General features: G+C 36.3%; 1 protein-coding gene across 5 annotated transcripts in view; it reads left to right on the top strand.

Annotated features, from left to right (window-relative positions):
• The window catches only part of RNF111 (ring finger protein 111), an 81,373-nt gene that overhangs the window by 41,971 nt on the left and 18,266 nt on the right, over positions 1-21,136 (top strand). For all 5 annotated transcript variants that reach the window (XM_007458895.1, XM_007458896.1, XM_007458897.1 and 2 more), the window contains 4 exons: positions 5,165-5,291; positions 8,369-8,532; positions 11,058-11,252; positions 18,839-19,158. In XM_007458895.1, coding sequence (XP_007458957.1) covers positions 5,165-5,291; positions 8,369-8,532; positions 11,058-11,252; positions 18,839-19,158 — 806 coding nt within the window. The remainder of the gene's footprint in view (positions 1-5,164; positions 5,292-8,368; positions 8,533-11,057; positions 11,253-18,838; positions 19,159-21,136) is intronic.

The raw sequence follows: 21,136 nt of genomic DNA, 5'->3' as shown, positions 1-21,136 counted from the left end.
TATATGAAATCATACAATATGTGGTCTTTTGTGTCTGGCTTCTTTCACTTTGCATAGTGTTTTTGAGGTTCATCCATGTCGTAGCAGATATCAGTACTTAGTTTCATTTCATTTCATTTTAATTTTAATTTAATTCTATTCTGTTCTTCTTTTATTACTTAGTTCCTTTATAGTATTCCATTGTATGGATTTGTTTACCATTAGTCAGGTGATGGACATTTAGTTGTTTTTAGTATTTGACCGTTGTGAATAATGCTGCTATGAACCTTTGGGTCCAGATTCTTTGTGTATGTATATGTTTTCGTTTCTGTTGGATAGATACCCAACAGAAGAGTCCCAAAGAAGAGTCAAAGCTGTTAAAACTTCAGTAACTTTTGTGACTGCAAAAGACAGGAGCAGTAGCCTAACAGGAAGATTCTTTTGACAGTAATTAGCACCAACTTGTTGAGTAGTTATGGCATGGTGATAAACTTCATGTAAAGAGCCTGAGTTTAGAATTGAAATTAGGTGTTAATTCCAACTGTTGCTCATGTTTGCTTGACAAGTCGTTTAAACTTTCTAAGTTTCAGTTTCTTCATGGAGCTAGACATGCAGAATATTATACATGGGACAAAGTATGTGCTCACATATTGGAAGCTATTCTTGTTATTGGCATCATACCAGACTTAAGGCACAGGGGGACCAGAATAATCAATGATTTTGGGGGGTTCTTGAAGACCTCTGTCAGAGAAACCATTGTTTTTGTTACCATTGTTACACTACCCAGGTTATTACATTTTATTTTTCTCATGATGTATTAATACATTATTGACAGGGGGATTTTTGCTGAAACTACATCTCCAGTCAAAAATGTGTTAAAAAGTACAAGCAAATAAGTACAAGCAAAATAAGTAATCTTAAAAGAAATAGCTAAATCACCTGCAGTCCCATCACTCTTAGCTGCACTCAAGTCTCTTGTACTTTAATATTTCTACATGTAAATGACATGAAAATGAAATTGGCCCAATAAGAAGTAACCTATTGTCTTGATTTTTTAAAAGCTGTATTAAGGTTAACTTCATAATTTTAGGAATATTTCCTTTAAATTGTGTTTTAAATAATAGTCATTCTAAAGATGCCCAAATCTTGCCTAATTGTGATAATTATTTAGTTACATGATTTTTATGTATTATGTTCAAGTTATGCTTATAAAGATTCTTTTTAGAAAAATGATGTTTAAGCAATAGAGTAACAGTGCCTAAATGAGTTATTTATATAACTTTTAGTTATACAATCCCTGTGTTCATAAAAAATTATATAAATTGAATTTTAATGCATTAGCAAAGCTAGCTTTGTATCATTTATCATTGGAACTTCAAAATGTTACATTTATATTTGACTTTGCATAACTGTGTAAAAGGTGTTTAATAATGTTAGGTGATTTTTTTTTTACAGGCTTGTAAAGAAATTTCATGTATACATATATGAAGAAAAATCACTAATAAAGCTGACATATAGATGGAGCTTTTCTCCATGTAAAGTGGTAATGTCCAGTTGGTGGTTAAAATAAGAGAGGTTTTTTTAAAAAAAAAATCCATGGTCTTTTATTTTTATATATAATGCTTTTAGTTTTAAATATATGATTGCCTGTGTACGCTTACCTTAAGCTGCATCGTGTATGTGATTACGAAGAATTAGAAAAGTAATTTGGAAATTGAATCGATAATATTATTTTAAATAGCCACTGAGTGCTGCTATTTTGTTTTTCTCTGCTTATATTTATGCTGTTAAAAATACATTTGACCTGAACATGTGTATGTGTGTAATCTTTAGAACTTAGAAACTACTTAAAAAATTTGCACATAATTTTTAAATCTTAATTTTTTTCTATTTAATGGATAGAACAATTTGTAAGTATTCCAAAATAGAAATATTATGGAATTTTTTTTTTTTTTTTGTGGTACGCGGGCCTCTCACTGTTGTGGCCTCTCCCATTGCGGAGCACAGGCTCCGGATGCGCAGGCTCAGCGGCCATGGCTCACGGGCCCAGCCGCTCCGCGGCACGTGGGATCCTCCCGGACTGGGGCACGAACCCATGTCTCCTGCACCGGCAGGCGGACCCTCAACCACTGCGCCACCAGGGAAGCCCTGGAATATTTTTAAAATAACTATTTCTCCAATCAGATCATCTTTTATTGCCTCTGTGATTTACCAGTGCCTTCCTTGTTAGCCTCTTTGGAGTATCAGAGAGCATGTTATAGATCTTTGCCATGGGCTTGTAACCTCCTCCAGATACTGGCCAGCTTTTGAAATAGTGCAGATATTTGATGACGTAGAGGTATATTAGAGATGAAATTCCAGGTTGTCTCGGAATGGTGCCTCGGGTGAAGGAATGTAGACTGCGTAAATTCCACAGTGAGAAGACAGTTGAGCCGTTTGTTGTCATTGTGCTAAGCAAGAGTTCTGTAAGAGTTGGATAAAAATGAATATATGGTATCAATGGAATGCCACCATACTAGTAGAAAATGTAATGAAGAAAGGGCACATGTTTACAAGAGCAGCAAAGAGAATAATGAGTGTAAGAATAATCTCAATAAGAGTATATTTAGCTTCTTTGAAGAAAATTATGTAGCTTTATAGAGAGTTACAATTATAATCAAACCAAACCCTCAGTTTTTCTACAGGTTTATAAATATGATATTGGAAAGATATGTTCTTGGATGAAAGTATGTATATTATAGAGATATCAGGGCTTTGTTAGTGATGCTTAATGCCAGTCCAGTCCAAATCTGAAGAATTTTTCTTTCCCCTTGATTTTATAATCCTGAAGAATAATTAGGAAAACCTGAATCTACTAAGTATCAAAATACAATTATTCCAGTCTTTTCAAATAGTGTTGGGACAGTTATGGATCTACATGCTGAAAAGGTGAATTTAGACCTTTTATATCATGTCAGACACAGAAATTAAGAAAATGGATCACAGACTTAAATGTAAGAGCTAAATTATACAACTTCTAGAAGAAACATACAAATTCTTAGTCACCTTTGGTTATGCAGAGGTTTCTTTAAAAGGTCACCAAAAACATGATCCATTAAAGAAATAGCTGATTTGGGCTTCATCAAAATGAAAGACTTTTATGTTTCATAAGACACCATTAAGAAAATGAAAAGAATATATACTACTATATGTACTACTATACATGCAGTAGAACAGCTATAATAAAAAAGAGATGGTAACAATTAGTGGCGAAGATGTAGAGAAAATGGCCGCATTTTCCTCGTGGGAATGTAAAACTGAACACTTAGGAAAACAATTTGGCACTTCATTAAAATGCTAAACATAAATTTACCATAGTATTTAGAAATTACGTTCCTAAGTATTTACCCAAGAAAAATGAAAGTACATGTATGCCTGAAGTACGTGTATTTATTTGTAATAGCCAAAAGTGAGAAAAATTCAGATGTCCATCAACAGAAGAATGGATGAACAAACTGTGATGTATTCATATGATAGGATACTGCCCAGCAGTAAAAAAGAATGAACTATTGATACACACAACATGAATAAATCGCAGAATAAGTACACTCAGTGAAATAAGCCAGATATGAAAGGATATGTAATGTATTACTCCATTTATATTGAGCTCTTGAAAATACAGATCAATCCATAATGACAGAAAGCATGTTAGTTGTTGTAGGGATGTAGGGATGGGGTTAGAGGGACAATGATCGACTGAAATAGGGCATGTGGGATCTTTTTAGGGTGTTGGAAATGTTCTAAAACTGGATTGAGGTGATGTGTATGCTCCATAAACACACTAAAATCAGTGAAATGTACACTTAAAGTGGGTGAAATTTTAAGCTCTCCATATTCTTATGGGAAAATTCTTATCACAAGATATTACTTGTAAACTGTTGTCTGATCTTTACATTGACAGGTGATAGTAATGAAGAGAGAAGAATGTTTTAAAAAAAAAACGTTTTAGCCCTAGATTTGTAGAAAATATAGCAAGAGAAAAAATGGAGCATAACTTTTTTTTGTTGTTTAACCATCTTGACCATTTTAAAGTATGCAGTTCAGTAGTTTTAAGAATATTCACGTTGTTGTGAAACAGATCTCCAGAACTTTTTCTTCTTGCAATCTGAAACTCCATACCCATTAAACAACTCCCTTTTCCTACCACCCCCCAGCTCTGGTAACCACCATTCCACTTTCTCTAGGAATTTGACTACTTTAGGTGCCTCACATAAGTGAAATCATACAGTGTTATTTTGTGACTGGGTTATTTCACTGAGCAGGGCCAATTCCATTTATAACCTTATCTAATGCCATAAGTAAAAATTAGTTCTAGGTGAAGTAAATATTAAGGAAACACATTGCACCAAATATAGTATGTACCATCTTCTAGATGAGTGAGCACTTTCCGAACTTGGAATACTTTAGAAAAGAACACGTACAAAAAAATTACAGATTTTGTAGCACAAAACTGAAAAGCTGCTGTGTTTTTCTTAAAAGAATACCATATTACATAAATTAAAAAACCTTGAAGAAAACTTACAGAGTGTGTAGTATCTTCATTTTAGATATTAAAGGGTTGATATCTTATAGAATGTGAATATCTTACATAAGATCTTAAATCAGTACTTTTAGATATTACAGTATTAATATCTTTATATAAGATTATACAGATTCATATGGAAACTACTAAAAGTTTGTAAAGAACAAACAAAAATCATAAGAGGAAACAAACGTGCAAATTAAGAGAGTAGGTACTCTTTTCACTTTGCATAGTGAGCTCTGGTTTTAAAAACTTTGATTTGACAGATGAATTTTACTTTTGTAATGAATTTCAGTCTTCAAAGTCAAAATAAAAATTTTGTCTTTAAGTTAGCTGACAGGCATATGCTCTTTATTTTTTTAATTGAAGTATAGTTGATTTACAATGTGTTAATTTCTGCAAAGTGATTCAGTTATACATATATATACATTCTTTTTTTGTATTCAGTTAAACATATATATACAAAGTGATTCAGTTATACATATATATACATCCTTTTTTTTTTTTGTATTCTTTTCCATTGTGGTTTATCATAGGATACTGAATATAGTTCCTTGTGCTGTATAGTAGGACCTTGTTGTTTATCCCATATGCCCTTTAAATGTTTTTTCTTTTTGTTTCCAGGAAATATTGATGAAGATGTTGTGGTGATAGAAGCTTCCTCCACTCCCCAGATCACTGCCAATGAAGAAATTAATGTTACCTCAACTGACAGTGAAGTGGAGATAGTAACAGTTGGGGAAAGCTATCGGTAAGATTTTAATTCCTGGTTGTATATTTTTAGGTTTAAATGTAAATATTTAAACCCATTTGTGCTGCAGATATTTGCATTTTTTTACTTTTCTTTTCTTTACCTAGTTTTAGTGTGTGTATACCGACCAGATTAGTGGCTGTCAAACCAGACTGTGTTAGATTCATCTGGGAAGATGATAAAATATATATTGTTGCCTGGATCATAGCCCAGACCAGCTGAACCAGAATCTTAGGAATCAGTATTTTTTTAAGCACCCCAAGTATACAGTGAGTGTTGAGTCATTGCTCTAGATAAACATCAGTTTTACTTGGTGTTTTATAAAATTGAATTTGTTTTATGATTCAGAAAGTTCACAAACTCCTCTGAAATTTAGATGTGAATAGTACATAAGTATTGGGAATGATATTGGTATCTCATTAATACCAGTGATGTTTATGCTATTATGTTAGGACAACTTTGTATAAAACATAGTTTTCGGATTTTTTTGTCCTTCACTCAGTAATTTTATATAAGCCCTGTAGTAAAAAATGAATGATATATCCTCATTTGTTTTGATAAATAACTGGAAATGACATTGCCCTTTTGAGAATCACTTTGACGGAAAAAAAAAAGAGAGAGAGAGAGAGAGAGAGAGACCCTAGCACAATTCATTTTGTGCTTTAGATGATTACAAATACTGGTAAAGGAAGCTGTGAAGTACTCCTCTCTGTGGATGAATCTTAATTTTTGTGTTGGAATGAATTTAGAAATGCATTTGCTTATTGTATTTTAATTTGTTATTGCGTTTTAAAAAAAGCATTCTTATTTTGGAAGCATGTTACAATCATACCTAGAATGTGCTTCTTTACTTGCCACTTTCCCATTGGAGTACTACTTCTAATGGCATGGAAGAGAGCACTCTATAATATATCCCTGTTTAAGTTTTAAATGATTTTCCCAGACTCCGAGGAAAATTGATACTCCACAGTACATGCCACAGTTATTCTGTGACTGTCCATAGTGGTTGGTACAACGCTGACTCAGTTTTTATGAGCTATAACAATTGTTGAAACTAAGGACCTGTTTTTTCATGGAACCGGAGAGCTTTCTTTTCATGTAGATGATTAAATGTTCAAGCAGATGCATTTACATAGTGATAGACAGTGCTCTTGAAAAAGACACACAGTGCTCATTAGCCATATTTATTTTCCTTATGGTTACCTAGAACATTAACTTTGTCACTTTAGCTGGCTCTTGGCCCTTCCTGTTTAAGAGAGAATGTATCTGTGTTTCAGATCCCTTTGTGTCAAGATTTGACAGTTGCCACTAATTACAGGGGCGACTAAGGCCTCTGTGAAACTGTTCCTCATACATCAGCTTTTTTGCTGGTACTTTACTCAGCATTATATTTGGAGTTAGGACATCCTGTGAAGTTTTCACAGAAGTGCTGCATAGGGGACGTGGAAGTTTCTGCAGCTGTTAACAGCTTCTAAGAAATAATAGACTACTCAGTCTCTCATCAAAGACTCTTGGTTTCTCAAGAATTTTAAATGGTGATCATTCTTATCTAAAACCATTTCAGCTTGAAATATTTGTTTACCTTCATGCCTTAATCTATACAATTCTTGCTGGAATACACGGTCTTTTTTTTACACTCTGTCTCAGGATTTAACCTCTGTACTCCTGTTACTTGAAAACTTAATTTTAGAATTTGAACTTCTTTCTAAACTTTTAGGCTCTATAATTGCTGAGGCCATTGTCAGCTCAGTTTGAACTTCGGAGTTCTCTTCTGAGTGGTCAAGCTTATACGATGACTGCATGTTAGTGGATCTGGCTCATTCTTTCCATACATAGTGACAATAAGCTTATAGGCAGTTTTACATTCAGTTTGGGCAGGAGAAAAAACCAACTTCGTAAGCCCCATCTTTCTAAAACATATTTATCTTTTTCTCCTTGAAGCCTGAGGACTGCATATTCTACATACTATCCCTCTGTACCCTTAGTCCAGATCATTACAGTGAATCCTTTAAGAATTTTTTAAAATAAAATATATGCTGTAAGTAATTTAGTACAATACACATAATTAAAAGATGATAAAAGCATTCGGTGTTGAGGGTTTGTGATTATATGCCTTTAAAGCCTAAAGCAGCTCAAACGATGATGTTTCTTATAGTAAACTAGCTACAACTCTCCGTACCTCTCCTGATGGCAAGAACTCTCTCCGGTGCTTTGAATCTCTTTTAGACAGTCCCAGAAACTTAGCTTGGTTTGGGACTCCCAAAGCCATGCTTTGCAGATCCAATCTAAACTAAACATAGAAGATCATGTGAACGTTAAATGTTTAGGGTGTTGATATTTTTGTTACTATACCTATGGTGAATAATTTTAGGTATTAACATAAAATGTAAATAATTGATTATAACCCAGGTGAATATTCAAAGTAAACATTGAAAAGGGAGCAGCATTCTTGAAACAGAATCCTGTATTTTACACCAGTGATTGGTCTAACATATCATTTTTCATTTTCTGAGGTCAGTTGATTGGTGAACATTTGTTGAACATTTAATTCAGCAGATGTTTATTGAGTGCTAGGCATTATGCTAGTCAGAATTTTAAATTCTATTATGATTATTTCTCTGGAGAATTCTTTTTTTTAAAAATTTATTTTATTTATTTATTTTTGGCTGCGTTGGGTCTTCGGTGCTGTACACGGGCTTTCTCTAGTTGCAGCGAGCAGGGGCTACTCTTCATTGCAGTGTGCGGGCTTCTTATTGCGGTGGCTTTTCTTGTTGTGGAGCATAAGCTCTAGGCATGCGGGCTTCAGTAGTTGTGGTGCGTGGGCTTCAGTAGTTGTGGCTCACGGGCTCTAGAGCCGAGGCTCAGTAATTGTGGCGCACAGGCTTAGTTGCTCTTCGGCATGTGGGATCTTCCCAGACCAGGGCTTGAACCCTTGTCCCCTGCATTGGCAGGCAGATTCTTAACCACTGCGCCACCAGGGAAGCCCCTCTGGAGAATTCTTGAATGAAGAATTTCACAACTTAGTTTGTAAGAAAGGCTTATGATTTCTTAGGTAACTAAAAATTTTGTTATTTAAGGTCTCGTTCAACCCTTGGACACAATAGATCTCACTGGAGCCAAGGTTCAAGTTCTCATACAAGTCGGCCACAGGAACCACGGAACCGCAGTAGGATTTCTACTGTTATACAGCCCTTGAGGCAGAATGCAGCAGAAGTTGTGGACCTTACTGTTGATGAAGATGGTAAGTTGCAGTACTAGCAGTGTAGAATTATGAAGAAAATTTGGTAAAATGAAGTATCTTAATATGCTAGAAACTTCTATTGCTGCTTAATGGTAATATATATTAAATTACAGGGAAGTTGCCAGGTATCCTAATGTTATTTTTCAATTAATATAATAACCTCAGTTTGTAAGTTGTGTCTAAAAATTCTCTCTGATTATTACTTCATTGCTTGGTAGTTATTTTCTTAGAAAAAAATTATTTTTACAAGAGGTGGTTTGATCTATCCTCAGACTTATGTGTTATTGATACTTTCATTTATAATATTGTTATCATACTTTAACTTTGCTATGAAAAATAGAAACAGCACTTTAAAAATACAAAACAGGAAAGCAATATAACTGAGTGTAAATGGTTAATACTGGTTATTTGAAATGTTCAGTTTGCTTTTAAAAGTTGTGTTATCCTTCAGTGTAATAATATGGTTACCTTATGTGCTGCTCAGCTTTAATGTTTTGTTTTGGCTTACAGCTGCACCCATGTAACTGAGGAAATAAAGCTAGAGTTGGATAACAGAGGTTAGGGAAAGTGGTAGCAAGTATGAATATATGAATACATATGTGAATTTTCCCTCATATTGACAATTGTCTTCAGACAGTAATAGTTACATCTTAGAAGGAAATGGTCAGTCATAATTTCCTTAAGGAGACAGTAAGCCATATATGTATTTGTTAATTTTGGCAGTTAGCTATAAATTGGAAAAGATACATTCGCTAGGTAGGAAGAGTTAGGGGCCTTGTGCAATCAGCTCTCATATCGGCTGTTTGCAGTTTGGATGATCATAACTTTCAGAGTAGCAGTACTTTGGAATTAAGATGTTTATTAAGAGATTTTATTCCCATTGTCTACATTTCATTTAACAATGTCTCAGTTTTTATTTTGAAGCATCATAAATTATCTGTAAGGCAGTGGTTAATACAATAGGGATTAATTAAAGATTACTCAATTAAATATTGATGGCTCTTTTGGAAACTTTTTGTGTGTTGTCCCATGTGACACCTGCCATCCAGTAAAGTAACAAAAGGTGACAGAGTAGTCTTTTAACCCACTAGAATTTCGTTCAAACAGAATACTTTTACTTTTAGGTTAAAAGTATTCCAGTGATCAGCAGATGCCCCCTTCTCCCTACTGGTTTCTTTTAGTGGAAGGCTTCTTTCTTATTAAAAATAAATTCAAAACTTAAGTTTATCAGTTAGACCAGTGGTTCTTACCTACTGGCCATTTTGTGCCCCTAGAGACATTTGGCAATATCTACAGACACTTTTGGTTCTCACAGTTGGGAGAGAGTGCTATTAACATCTAATGGGAAGAGGCTGGGGTTGCTGCTAAACATCCTACAGTGCAAAGGACAGTCCACCCCGATGCCCCTCCCACCTTCAACAAAGAATTATTCAGCCACTGTCAATACCGCTAAGACTGAGAAACTGAGATAAACTATTTGCAAATCAACAGAGGTTCCTCCCTCCCCCTTTTATGTTTAGGCAAATATATTTCTTTAAGCATCTGAAGTACAGGGTCCCATATAGACTAACAGGTACTATTTGTGTTTCAGGAATCAGCGGACCTCACTTCATTGTATAGAATAGTTGTCCTCTCATTGTATATCACATTTGAAGAGTGATAATTCAGGTCTAATTATTGTGACTGTGCTTTGCACAGATTTATTCCCATTATTCTTAATTTTTAAACAATCATTTAGCAGTTCGGGTCTAAAGTATAACTCATTCATAAGTTAAGGTCTGCCTGAAATTTCTTTTAATTTCTACTATAAAAACTTTAATTTTTATTAGAAAGCACTGATGAATATTAATATTGGCAAAAAAATTTGGGGGAAAAACATACAAAAAGGCATGTAAGAAAGAGATTAAAATGGTTATTAAAAATCATAGCTAATGTTTATTGAATGACTACTGCTTGTAAAGCATCATATAAAGTGCTTCATATGTGTGATCTCTGTTCATCCTAACAACAGTTCTATGAAGAAAATTCTGTACTTTCCTAGTTCTACAGGTGGGGAAATAGAGAGTGGTTAAGTAATTTATCCTAGATCATACGGTCAGTGATGAAATCAGAATTGTTATCCAAGCTGTGTGACTCTAGAATCCATAATGTACCCAGAGAAAGTATAATTTGTATACTGTTCTAACAGCCTCTGACAATGTGTATGGACATAGCAGAGGGACTTTTACTTTGCCTCTTTTCTTTGTGATCAGAAAACTTACATGGTCATTACCCAAAAAAACTATGTTAGTCCTTTGAATTATTGGAATATACATATATGTGTTGGGTTTTTAAAAATGCAATAACATGTCATTTTAATGTTGCAGTTTAACTTTATGAAAACTTTTTTTTTTACTGTACATTGTACTTATTAGAGGGTTCATATTTTGTTTTAATAATTATCATAAAAATGTTAGCTTTTATTAAAATATAACCCATTACCTAATTTGTTTTGAAATGCTAAATAAACATTTTGTATATTGTAGAACCTACTGTAGTACCAACCACTTCCACGAGAATGGAATCACAAACCACAAGCGCTTCCATTAACAATTCAAATCCATCTACCTCTGAGCAGCCCTCTGATACTGCTTCAGCTGTCACTAGTAGCCAACCCTCCGCAGTGTCAGAGTCTTCACCTATGCTTGCAAGCAATAGTATGAGTGGTACTTCTACAGGAGGTATGTAAAAAAAGAAAAAGAAAAAACAAGGAGAGCGGGGAGGGGACTCTTTGTTAGAAAAAGGATTGTTTTTAAGATTTTAGCTGTGTTAGCAGAGTGTATTCTTAGAATAAGCATCATATGTGAACAAAGTGGTCTCTATTAGAATTAGACTATGACTTCATATTTGAGTCTGTGTGCTATGTTACTGGAGGATTATAGCTCAACTGAAAGAGATGGGCGAGATTTGAATGGCTGACACCAAAAATACAAGCAGCAAAAGAAAAACATAGATAAACAGGACTTCATCAAATTTAAAATTTTTGTACATCAAAGGAAATTATAAGAAAGTGAAAAGATAGCCTACAGAATGGGAGAAAAATATTTAAAAATCATATATTGGATAAGGGTCTAGTATCCAGACTATATAAAGAACTTGCACAACTCAACAATAAAAAGAAAAGCAGCCCAGTTTTAAAATGGGCAAAGAATTTACATAGGCATTTTTCCAAAGAAGAAGGTTATTTGTACAAATGACCAAGAAGCACATGAAAACGTTATTAGTTATTAGGGAAAAGCAAATCAAAACCAGAATGAAATTCCACTTTACTCTCACCAGGATATCTATAATTAAACAAAACAAAAACAAAGAACGGGAAATCAGAAGATAAGCAGGGTTAACAAAGATATAGAGAAATTGGAACCTTTATTTTTCTTTTTATAAATTTATTTATTTTATTTTATTTATTTTTGGCTGCGTTGGGTCTTCATTGCTGCAGGCGGGCTTTCTCTAGTTGCGGCAAGCAGGGGCTACTCTTCGTTGCAGTGCCCGGGCTTCTCAGTGCGGTAGCTTCTCTCATTGCAGAGCACGGGCTCTAGGTGTGCGGGCTTCAGTAGTTGTGGCATGTGGGCTCAGTAGTTGTGGCTTGCGGGCTCTAGAGCGCAGGCTCAGTAGTTGCGGTGCACGGGCTCATTTGCTCTGCAGCATGTGGGATCTTCCTGGACCAGAGCTCAAACCCATGTCCCCCGCACTGGCAGGTGGATTCTTAACCGCTGAGCCACCAGGGAAGCCCCTGGAACCTTTATTAATATCTGGTGGGAATGTAAAATGGTGCAGCCACTGTAGAAAACACTTTGACAGTTCCTCAAAAAGTGAAACATAGAGTTAGCAGCATATGACCCACAGGTCCACTCCTAGATCCATATCCAAAAGAACTGAAAATAGGAATGGGAGTTTTAAAAAGTTTGATGATGTCATTTTCCCAATATTTTGTGTTGTTCTTTATTCTTTTGGTGTCACATCTAAGAAACCATTGCCTAGCCAAAGGTCTCAAAGATTTACTCCTCTGTTTTCTTTTAAGAGTTTTATAGTTTTAACTCTTATCTCAGATTAACTGGGTCTTAAAGTAGTCTTTTTTCGCTCTTGAATGACGGCACAGAGATAGGAACTTGCTGTTTAGTAACAGAGACATCATAAACCCTATAGCTTGTAGATTGACTATATCACCAATGATATCACCATTAATAACGAAACCACCATATATTTTCTATCTTTTTTTGGCTTTTAATAATATATTTAATTCTTATAATATCCCTGTAACTTACCTTGAGCAGATTGGAAAACTGCTTGTGTCTGGTTTAGATCTCCCTTCCCTGGAAACTTGAGGCAAAGGAGACTTGAGGCAAACTTGAGGAAACAAGGAGATTTCTCAGGGGTGTCTTTGAAAAAAAAAATGTAAGCAGAAGTGAAACGGGCTTTTATTTCGTTTATTGAGTGCACTGTCTTTCCTGGTAGCTTTATGTACCCTATGCTTATCTAGATGTTATGTGAAACAGTCCCAACTTTATTTCAAGACAGTCTCAAAGCTTTTATTTATGTACTTATTTTTTAACATGCTTGTTTAGTTAGGATTCACATTTAATCTATTAGGTAGTAACTTCATTGCCTGAATGGCCTTCTCATGATATTACTCTATCTTTTAATGACCACCCTTGGGATAGACTTGCTCATGTTGTATTTCTCTAGACTAGGAGAACCTTGTTCCAGACCAGATTGTTCTTCTATATGAATCTGATAGAAGCACATACAGATATTCAGATTACATTAGGGGTGTTCAATTCTGCTGGCTTTATTTCCTTCCAAGACTGTAGAACATCATTCACCTGTTTTCTTCACATCCTGTCGTTACTTTGCACCTTCTTGTATATTTCCAACCTTGAATCACTTGAGCCATGTAGCTTCTCTCTTATCCAGGTTCCTAAATGGGACTGGTAAAAATCATAGAACCATGCAGATTGATGTCTCATGAATTTATGGTATCTAATCTTGGGCTTTTGGTAATAAGTTGTCACAGTGTGATAAATCCCAGTCGGTTCCCTTTCCTTCCCCTCAGTGTCTATTCCAAAATTCTCTTATTCTTCTTAAGACTCTCATTTCCAGGGGTAGGGGGGATAAAAAACATAAATGAAGGTTCTCAAGCATGAATACTTGTAACTTCCAGTCCCTTTAATAAAAACTTTTGTGTATTTATACCTATCCATATCTCCTAACTCCTGGTCTCTTAACTCCTTCTTATAGTTTCCAGTCTCTTTATCTATGCTCCACCTCCTGTCCTTTCTTGTGTCCTTGATCTTGCTTTATCGGTTATCTTCCCTGTGTCTTCAGCATCTTTGTTGGTTCCATCCCCTTCGTACACGCTCGTGTACATTTGTGTTAAGTCTGTGTGTACCTCAGTGGATCTTCTTCACCTTAAACTCCTTCATTTAACTTTAACTCTGACTCCTTTCAGAACAAACAAACATGATGTTTAAAAACCTGGCAGTAATTTTCTTCTCATCTTATTTTCTTCCAGGACTCTATTTTCATCCCTTCTTTCACTCGTCCATCTCATAACTGTAGGTGTTTTCACCTACCACCAGTATGCCGATGACTCACCGTATTGTGCTTCCAGAACACTCTCCTTGTTTTAAACTTTCATATCCAACCGCCTCTCCTCTGGACCATTCTGCAGTCACCTCAAACTCAACATGCCCCAATCAGCTTATCATCTGTCTGGCTTCTCAATGTTCTTAGCTTTATGCATATATGATATCTTATATATTCATTTATTCAGCAAGTATTTATTGATTGCATACTATGTATCAGGCACTGTTCTAGACACCGGGAGCACAACATAAACAGAGCTAACAATTGTAGTGGATAATAATAGCTAACATCTGTTGAACTCATAATATTGGTCAATTATTTATAGTAACTCTGATTTTTGTAATAACCTATGAGACAGATTCTATTATTTTCATTTTACAGGTAAAGTAACTTGTCTAAGGTTACTTGATAGTGGAGCAAGAATTCAAACCTACAAAGTCTGACTTGAATCTTGTACTCTTCCTTTATGCCAGGATTTCTCAACCTTGGCACTATTGTCTTTGGGCTGGACAGTTCTTGTGTGTGTGTGGCGGGGGGCTTGTCCTGTGCATTGTAGGATATTAGCAGCATTATTATTATATTTTTAATTAATCTTTATTAGAGTATAGTTGCTTTAATGTTGTGTTAGTTTCTGCTGTACAGCAAAGTGAATCAGCTATATGTATACATATATCCCCTCTTTTTTTGGATTTCCATCCCATTTAGGTCACCACAGAGCATTGAGTAGAATTCCCTGTGCTGTACAGTAGGTTCTCATTAGTTATCTATTTTATACATAGTAGTGTATATATGTCAATCCCAATCTCCCAATTCATCCCACCCCCCCTCCCCCACCCCCGGCCCCCGTAGCCATAGCAGCATTCTTGGCTTCTCCCTACTAATAACCAGTAGCACTACCTCCCCTCCAGCTGTGACACCAAAAGTATCCCCAGGTGTTGCCAGATATTCCCTGGGGGGCAGTGTTGCTCTATACTGTACCTAGAACCTAGTGCTTCTGTTATAATACTGGTTGATTTCTCTTTTAAATTTTCTCCGTATTTGATGATGAGCTCCTTGAGGACCAAAGATCAAGTCTTTCTCTTTTTTGGCACTAAGCTGCAACCATGCAGGCATGCCTCTTTTCCCTTGTGAGGTTAGCTTAAATTTAGCAAGTGCTTATTGAACCACCTACATTGTGCAGGCATGTTTCTAGTTTCTAGAGATAAAACAACAAATGCAGACAATATCCATTCGTTATTTTAAAGGCCAGGACTTTCATTTTTCAGTATCTTTGTAGATCCTTAACCATGTCATTATTATGTATAAGACTTGCCAAATAAATGAATAAATGCATGAGTACATCTCAGTAATCCTCCTAGAATTACAATAAAAGTATTTTAACAAGCTTGGTGTCACTGGACTGTGGAGTTAATTCTTCTGGTGTAGATTTTCGATTATCTATTTTTAGTGGCCACTCAGCAGCCTAATTTTAATAAAAAAAGGCAGTGTTTTATTTACTCAATCAGATGTCTTTGTATTTCACCTCTACTCTGTGGCAATTTTCTTTGGTCAGTAACTCTTGAACAAGAGGAGATTCAGTTGTCTTTACTTTGGATTGCTACCTTGTTTGAGCAACAAAGGGCTTCTGGACTGTAGGAAAATGGATATTAATTTAATTGGAAGCCCAAACTGTACCATAAGAAGTAGAGCTATAAGGTCAGTCCTCTTTTAGGGGCCATACTGTTAATCATATAACCCCTTAAATGTGTGTTCAGCCTTAAGGATATTAAAGTCATTGTGCTTCCTCTTCACTCACTCTGAGTTTTGTATGTGAAATAATTGAAGACCAAGAGGGCAGATCGTTTCCAAACAGGTTAAGTGTCATATCTGTTATTTCAGTCATGGCCCTAGCAGTCCCTAGATCCCTTGCTCTGGTTACAGACTCATCTCCTGAGTCTTAGAGTTACACATAATCCTCAAATAACTGGGTTTGTAAAATTAATGTGTCATAGTTGACAGGAATCATGAAGGTCATTTAGTCCATCCACTGAATGGATTTAGTGTCCCAAAGGTTTTCGATTTTCTTTTCTGAAGTAACACACAATAAATGACATTTACTTGTGTAACACTTTGACGTGGGGGCTGAGATATAACCCTGAAAATGTTGTAGGAAGTAAAGTTCCTATAATAATGATATTGTTTAACTCTTACAGCCTTTGGGAAATAGCTACTTAATGTTTGATTCAGTATAGCGAAGATAGGCTGTTGATCATGGTCAGTTCCAGGTATGCCAGTTGTGACTCTGTCCAGGTTACTCAAGAAATTTGGAATGCAAATGAATGAAAGTGATTTAATTATAGAACTGACTTTGAATCTGCTGTCACTTACGTTTTAAAAGTGAACAGCTTGTTGACTTTCATTGTTTTTTGATACAAATTATTTGTTATATTTAACCTCTCAACTGATGATAACAAGGTAGTACTAATTCCAGGAGGCTATTAGAGATTAGTAAGAATTTGTAATTTTTTTCCATCCAAGTTTACAGACTCCTGAATTCTAGTTCTGAGGTTAAGAACCTTTACAAAAGGGTTCAGGAAATTAGCCCATATAGGCCAGAGTAGGAACTTGGGGTGGGGGGAACCAATATACATAGATTTAGAATAGAGATACTGCCTAACAGGGTTTAGATCACAGACTTTGCCCAGAAGAGATTCAGCAAAAGCAGGATAGGACATGTATGGGAGGGCAGACCCAGGAGAATTACAGGGAGGTGTACTGCAGTCAGACCCATCAGCCAGAGCCTGAAGCATCCCCGCCCAGATTCATTTATGTGAGTCTATAAATTCCCTTTATTGTTTAAGCCAGTTTCGGTTGGATTTTTGTATTATTTGTAAAGAACCAGAAGATTCCTAATTTTGGTACATTGGCCCAGAAGAGAATAGCTATGTACTGTGAGCCAAATAGGAGCAGGGTATCCCTGGTATTGGTTACTCTAGAAAAAAGGCTAGAACAGTGGTACTCCAGAATCCTAAGGATTCTGAAGAGATGCCTCATGAGTCACGTGGGGGTGGGGAAAGGGAAGGACAGGGATTTGCGTTTTCCACTCTTCTAATTTTTATTTTTAAGTAAAAAAAATTTATCTCCATTTTTATCTGTTTTATCTAACTTCCACATAACATGTAGTTTGAGGAAAGGGTGCTTTTTTTTTAGAGGAGTTTGAAGCACTAGGATAAACCTTCTGGGGACACTTTCTGCTGTTCTTTTGACATGGAAGAACATACGTTCAAAATAACTCTGGACATGTGACAGAGCATAATCAGGACTCAGATATTTCATACCTAGAAGATTATTATCTTTTCTGACAACAGCCATGCAAGGCAATTATTGCTACATTTAATAGGTGAGAAAGAGGTTAAATAACTTTCCTAAGGTCACATTGCACCAGATTAGACAGGCTCAGGATTAGAACTCAGGCCCATCTGACTCCACGTTTTTTCCCACTGTTCAACCTTGAGTCACTAGATCATTATAAGAGACCTTTAATTTTCGACATAATAGAGTCTTATTTCTTATGTTCTATTGGGTCTGAGTTTAGAGACCAGAGGAAGGGAAAAGACATTGGAAGTTAGTGAGATTTAGCCAGATATGCTCTGAGTTGGGTGGTTATGTCTTTTTTTTTTAAAATAAATTTATTTATTTATTTTTGGCTGCATTGGATCTTCATTGCTGCGAGTGGGCTTTCTCTAGTTGCGGCGAGCGGGGGCTACTCTTCGTTGCGGTGCGCGGGCTTCTCAGTGCGGTGGCTTCTCTTGTTGTGGAGCATGGGCTCTAGGCACACAGGCTTCAGTAGTTGTGGCATGTGGGCTCAGTAGTTGTGGCTCGTGGGCTCTAGAGCGCAGGCTCAGTAGTTGTGGCTCATGGGCTTAGCTGCTCCGCAGCATGTGGGATCTTCCCAGACCAGGGCTCAAACCCGTGTCCCCTGCATTGGCAGTCAGATTCTCAACCACTGTGCCACCAGGGAAGCCCGTGTAGTTATGTCTTAAGAGGATAAGATTTTAAGAAGTACATAGTAGTCTTCATTATATAGGAATGATTTATAGTGTTGGATGCTCATGGAGCTCAGGAGAACCTTAGCTTTGTTGCATATAATGGAAAGACTCCCATGTTATTTTAGAGTTTTTAAAATACAATTTAGGGCTTCCCTGGTGACGCAGTGGTTGAGAGTCCGCCTGCCGATGCAGGGGACATGGGTTCGTGCCCTGGTCCGGGAAGATCCCACATGCCGCGGAGCAGCTGGGCCCGTGAGCCATGGCCGCTGAGCCTGCGCGTCCGGAGCCTGTGCTCCGCGACAGGAGAGGCCACAACAGTGAGAGGCCCGCATACCCCGCCCCCCCCCCCAAAAAACCTAATAATTTATAATGACCTAGGAAAAGGTGATCTATTGCCATATTTAAACATCATGGTAAATATAAGCCTCCTAAAGCTTGCCTGAAAATCCCAGTGAAGATCACTGCCTGAAATTACAGGATATGCGTGTTAAGAATGTGACTGTATCACATTATTATTTACAGATATTTGAATTCAGTAATCACTTCTTAATTATTTACTTATTTATACACATTTATACACATATATGAAGTATACACTTTCTTTTACACAGTGATATTTGATCATTTGGTTCTATGCATTTTTTCGTTTCAAGATGACTCAAGGAGAACTGCATCTAGTGCTGTAACGGAAACTGGCCCTCCTGCAATGCCAAGGTTACCGTCCTGCTGTCCCCAGCACTCGCCATGTGGAGGGTCATCTCAGAGTCACCATGCGTTAGGACATCCACACGCAAGTTGCTTTCAGCAGCATGGCCACCATTTTCAGCATCATCACCACCACCATCATACTCCCCACCCAGCTGTCCCAGTGTCTCCCTCCTTTGGTGATCCTACTTGCCCTGTGGAAAGACCTCCACAAGTACAGGCACCTTGTGGAGCAAATAGTAGTTCTGGTACCAGCTACCATGACCAGGTATGTGGAATTTGATGAATTCATCTTGATTTTTTAGAATTGTGGTTCCTTCAGGAGAAAAAAAAAAACCCTAATGATAAAGTTTATATGGTAATAAGTCATTCTTGTTGCCCCTGCAAGAGTGGCCTAATTTAATGATGTGTGATTTTTTAAAATTAAGATTTTCTCATGTAAATTATTGCAACTAATTGAGGGGGCCAGGGATGTAGAAAATTGGACGTGATACTAATTTTTATTCTGGAATGTTTTTAGGTGTTTTTAGTTAAATGTAGGTGGATCTAAACCTTTGGGATTTTATTTCAAACAAAGTGTTGAAACTGCAGTGTCAACCTAATTCATGAGAAATTCGGGAATTCTCCCAATTTTTTCCTTCTCTACCCTACCTCCTATTCTGGAGCTTCCCTATAATCTCCACTCATCTAGAAATAAACAGCCATCTCAGATGCAGACCTGTGACATAGTTTCTCAGGAGCAGATGAGGTTTTTAGTTTGTGGGAAATTGAAATGTCAGCAAAAATTATAAGAAATTTTTTGCTAATTAAGTAAATTAGTTGATGTTATTAGTGAGTGCTGATATGTCAAATAATATTAAATTAATATTGGTGACCACATGGAGTAAATAAAGTGAGGTGTTATGTGCTATTTTAACTTTTGCTCCATTGTCTCAGTATAATCGTGACATAGACCTTGGTGGTGCATACTTTAAAAATCAAAACATGTAATTTAAAACTGTAAGTGACACGTGCTAAAAAATGTGCTAGAAAAAAGTCAAAAAGAAATTCAGAGCAGCTGCTTTACTGTACCCTCTGACCTTTCCAAAGTACTAGCTTCATCTTTTAATTTTTTGCTGGTTATCTCTTCTGGTTCTGACAAATTAAAAGTAATTAAGAAAGTGGAGTGTTCCCTTAAGAAGAAAAAACTAGCTGCTGATACCAAAAGGAAATTTGAAAGGGTTTAGTAGGAAATATTATTAAAGAGATTTTAGGTGATGTTTTGGTTCTGATAACAGTTCTAAGTATTAACATCTGTGGATTGTCTGGACCTGTTCTACCTCTTGGGAATGAGGAAGCAACCTGAGTGAGTTAATTAGAGAAAGAATCTCTTTTGTGTAAAATATAGATGTAACCTACTCACCTATATCTAAGTAGAGGTATTTGGACTGTACACAAAGCTTGAGAAGAATCAGCAGGATCAGGCATTCAGTGGTTATAATGGGTATGAAGGTAAACAAAGAATGAGCTTTTGGAAATATGAACGGTTTGAGATTGATGTAGCTATTTTTAGGACTCTGAAATTAGCCACATGCTCATGAGGTAGCCTCGTGTAGTCTCTGTTTGAGACCTGTGTGGACACAGCAGGAAGTTGAGGAGAGGCAGACTGATCTGAGGATTTATAATTGTGTGGATGTCTTATGATTGAGTGTCAGACTGTAGATAGGCAGAGAAAGATTGGGGAGGATTAGGCCTGTCGAGAGGAGTTGCAGTAATCACTTGACTCTGTACTCTACTACTCCTTTTGATGTAGCTTTCTCTTTTGAGAGAATAGTTTAATTAGTGCTATGCACTACTTATGAGCTGTGTAAAGTAATATTTGCCATTTCTGTGCCATTTTGCTTACCCTCCCTTTTCCTTCTATAATAATTGAATGAACTGTTGGAATTGTGAGGAAGAGGGTTCTCTGTGTTGATTTTTCCCCTTTTCTTTTTATTCTCTACTTTTAACTTTACCCTCGGTTCCTTCTAGGAGGACCTTCACCCTACTTAACTCACTCTCTGGGAGTGTTCTTAATCATTGACTGGAGAAGAAGATAGGAAATTTGCTCACCTTCATAGTATGTTGATATTCCAGTCCATTTGCCAAATTTTAGCCTAAATAGGAAAATACAGAAAGGATTTGAACCATAAGTAATAATTCACAGTCTTAAAATATTACTCTTAAACTTTATTTATTCACATTGGGAGCATATATTGTATTTGCCA

This window comes from Lipotes vexillifer, unplaced genomic scaffold, assembly GCF_000442215.2.
Source record: "Lipotes vexillifer unplaced genomic scaffold, Lipotes_vexillifer_v1.1 scaffold102, whole genome shotgun sequence".
Lineage (NCBI taxonomy): Eukaryota > Metazoa > Chordata > Mammalia > Artiodactyla > Lipotidae > Lipotes > Lipotes vexillifer.
This window is presented reverse-complemented; position numbering and strand designations above follow the sequence as displayed.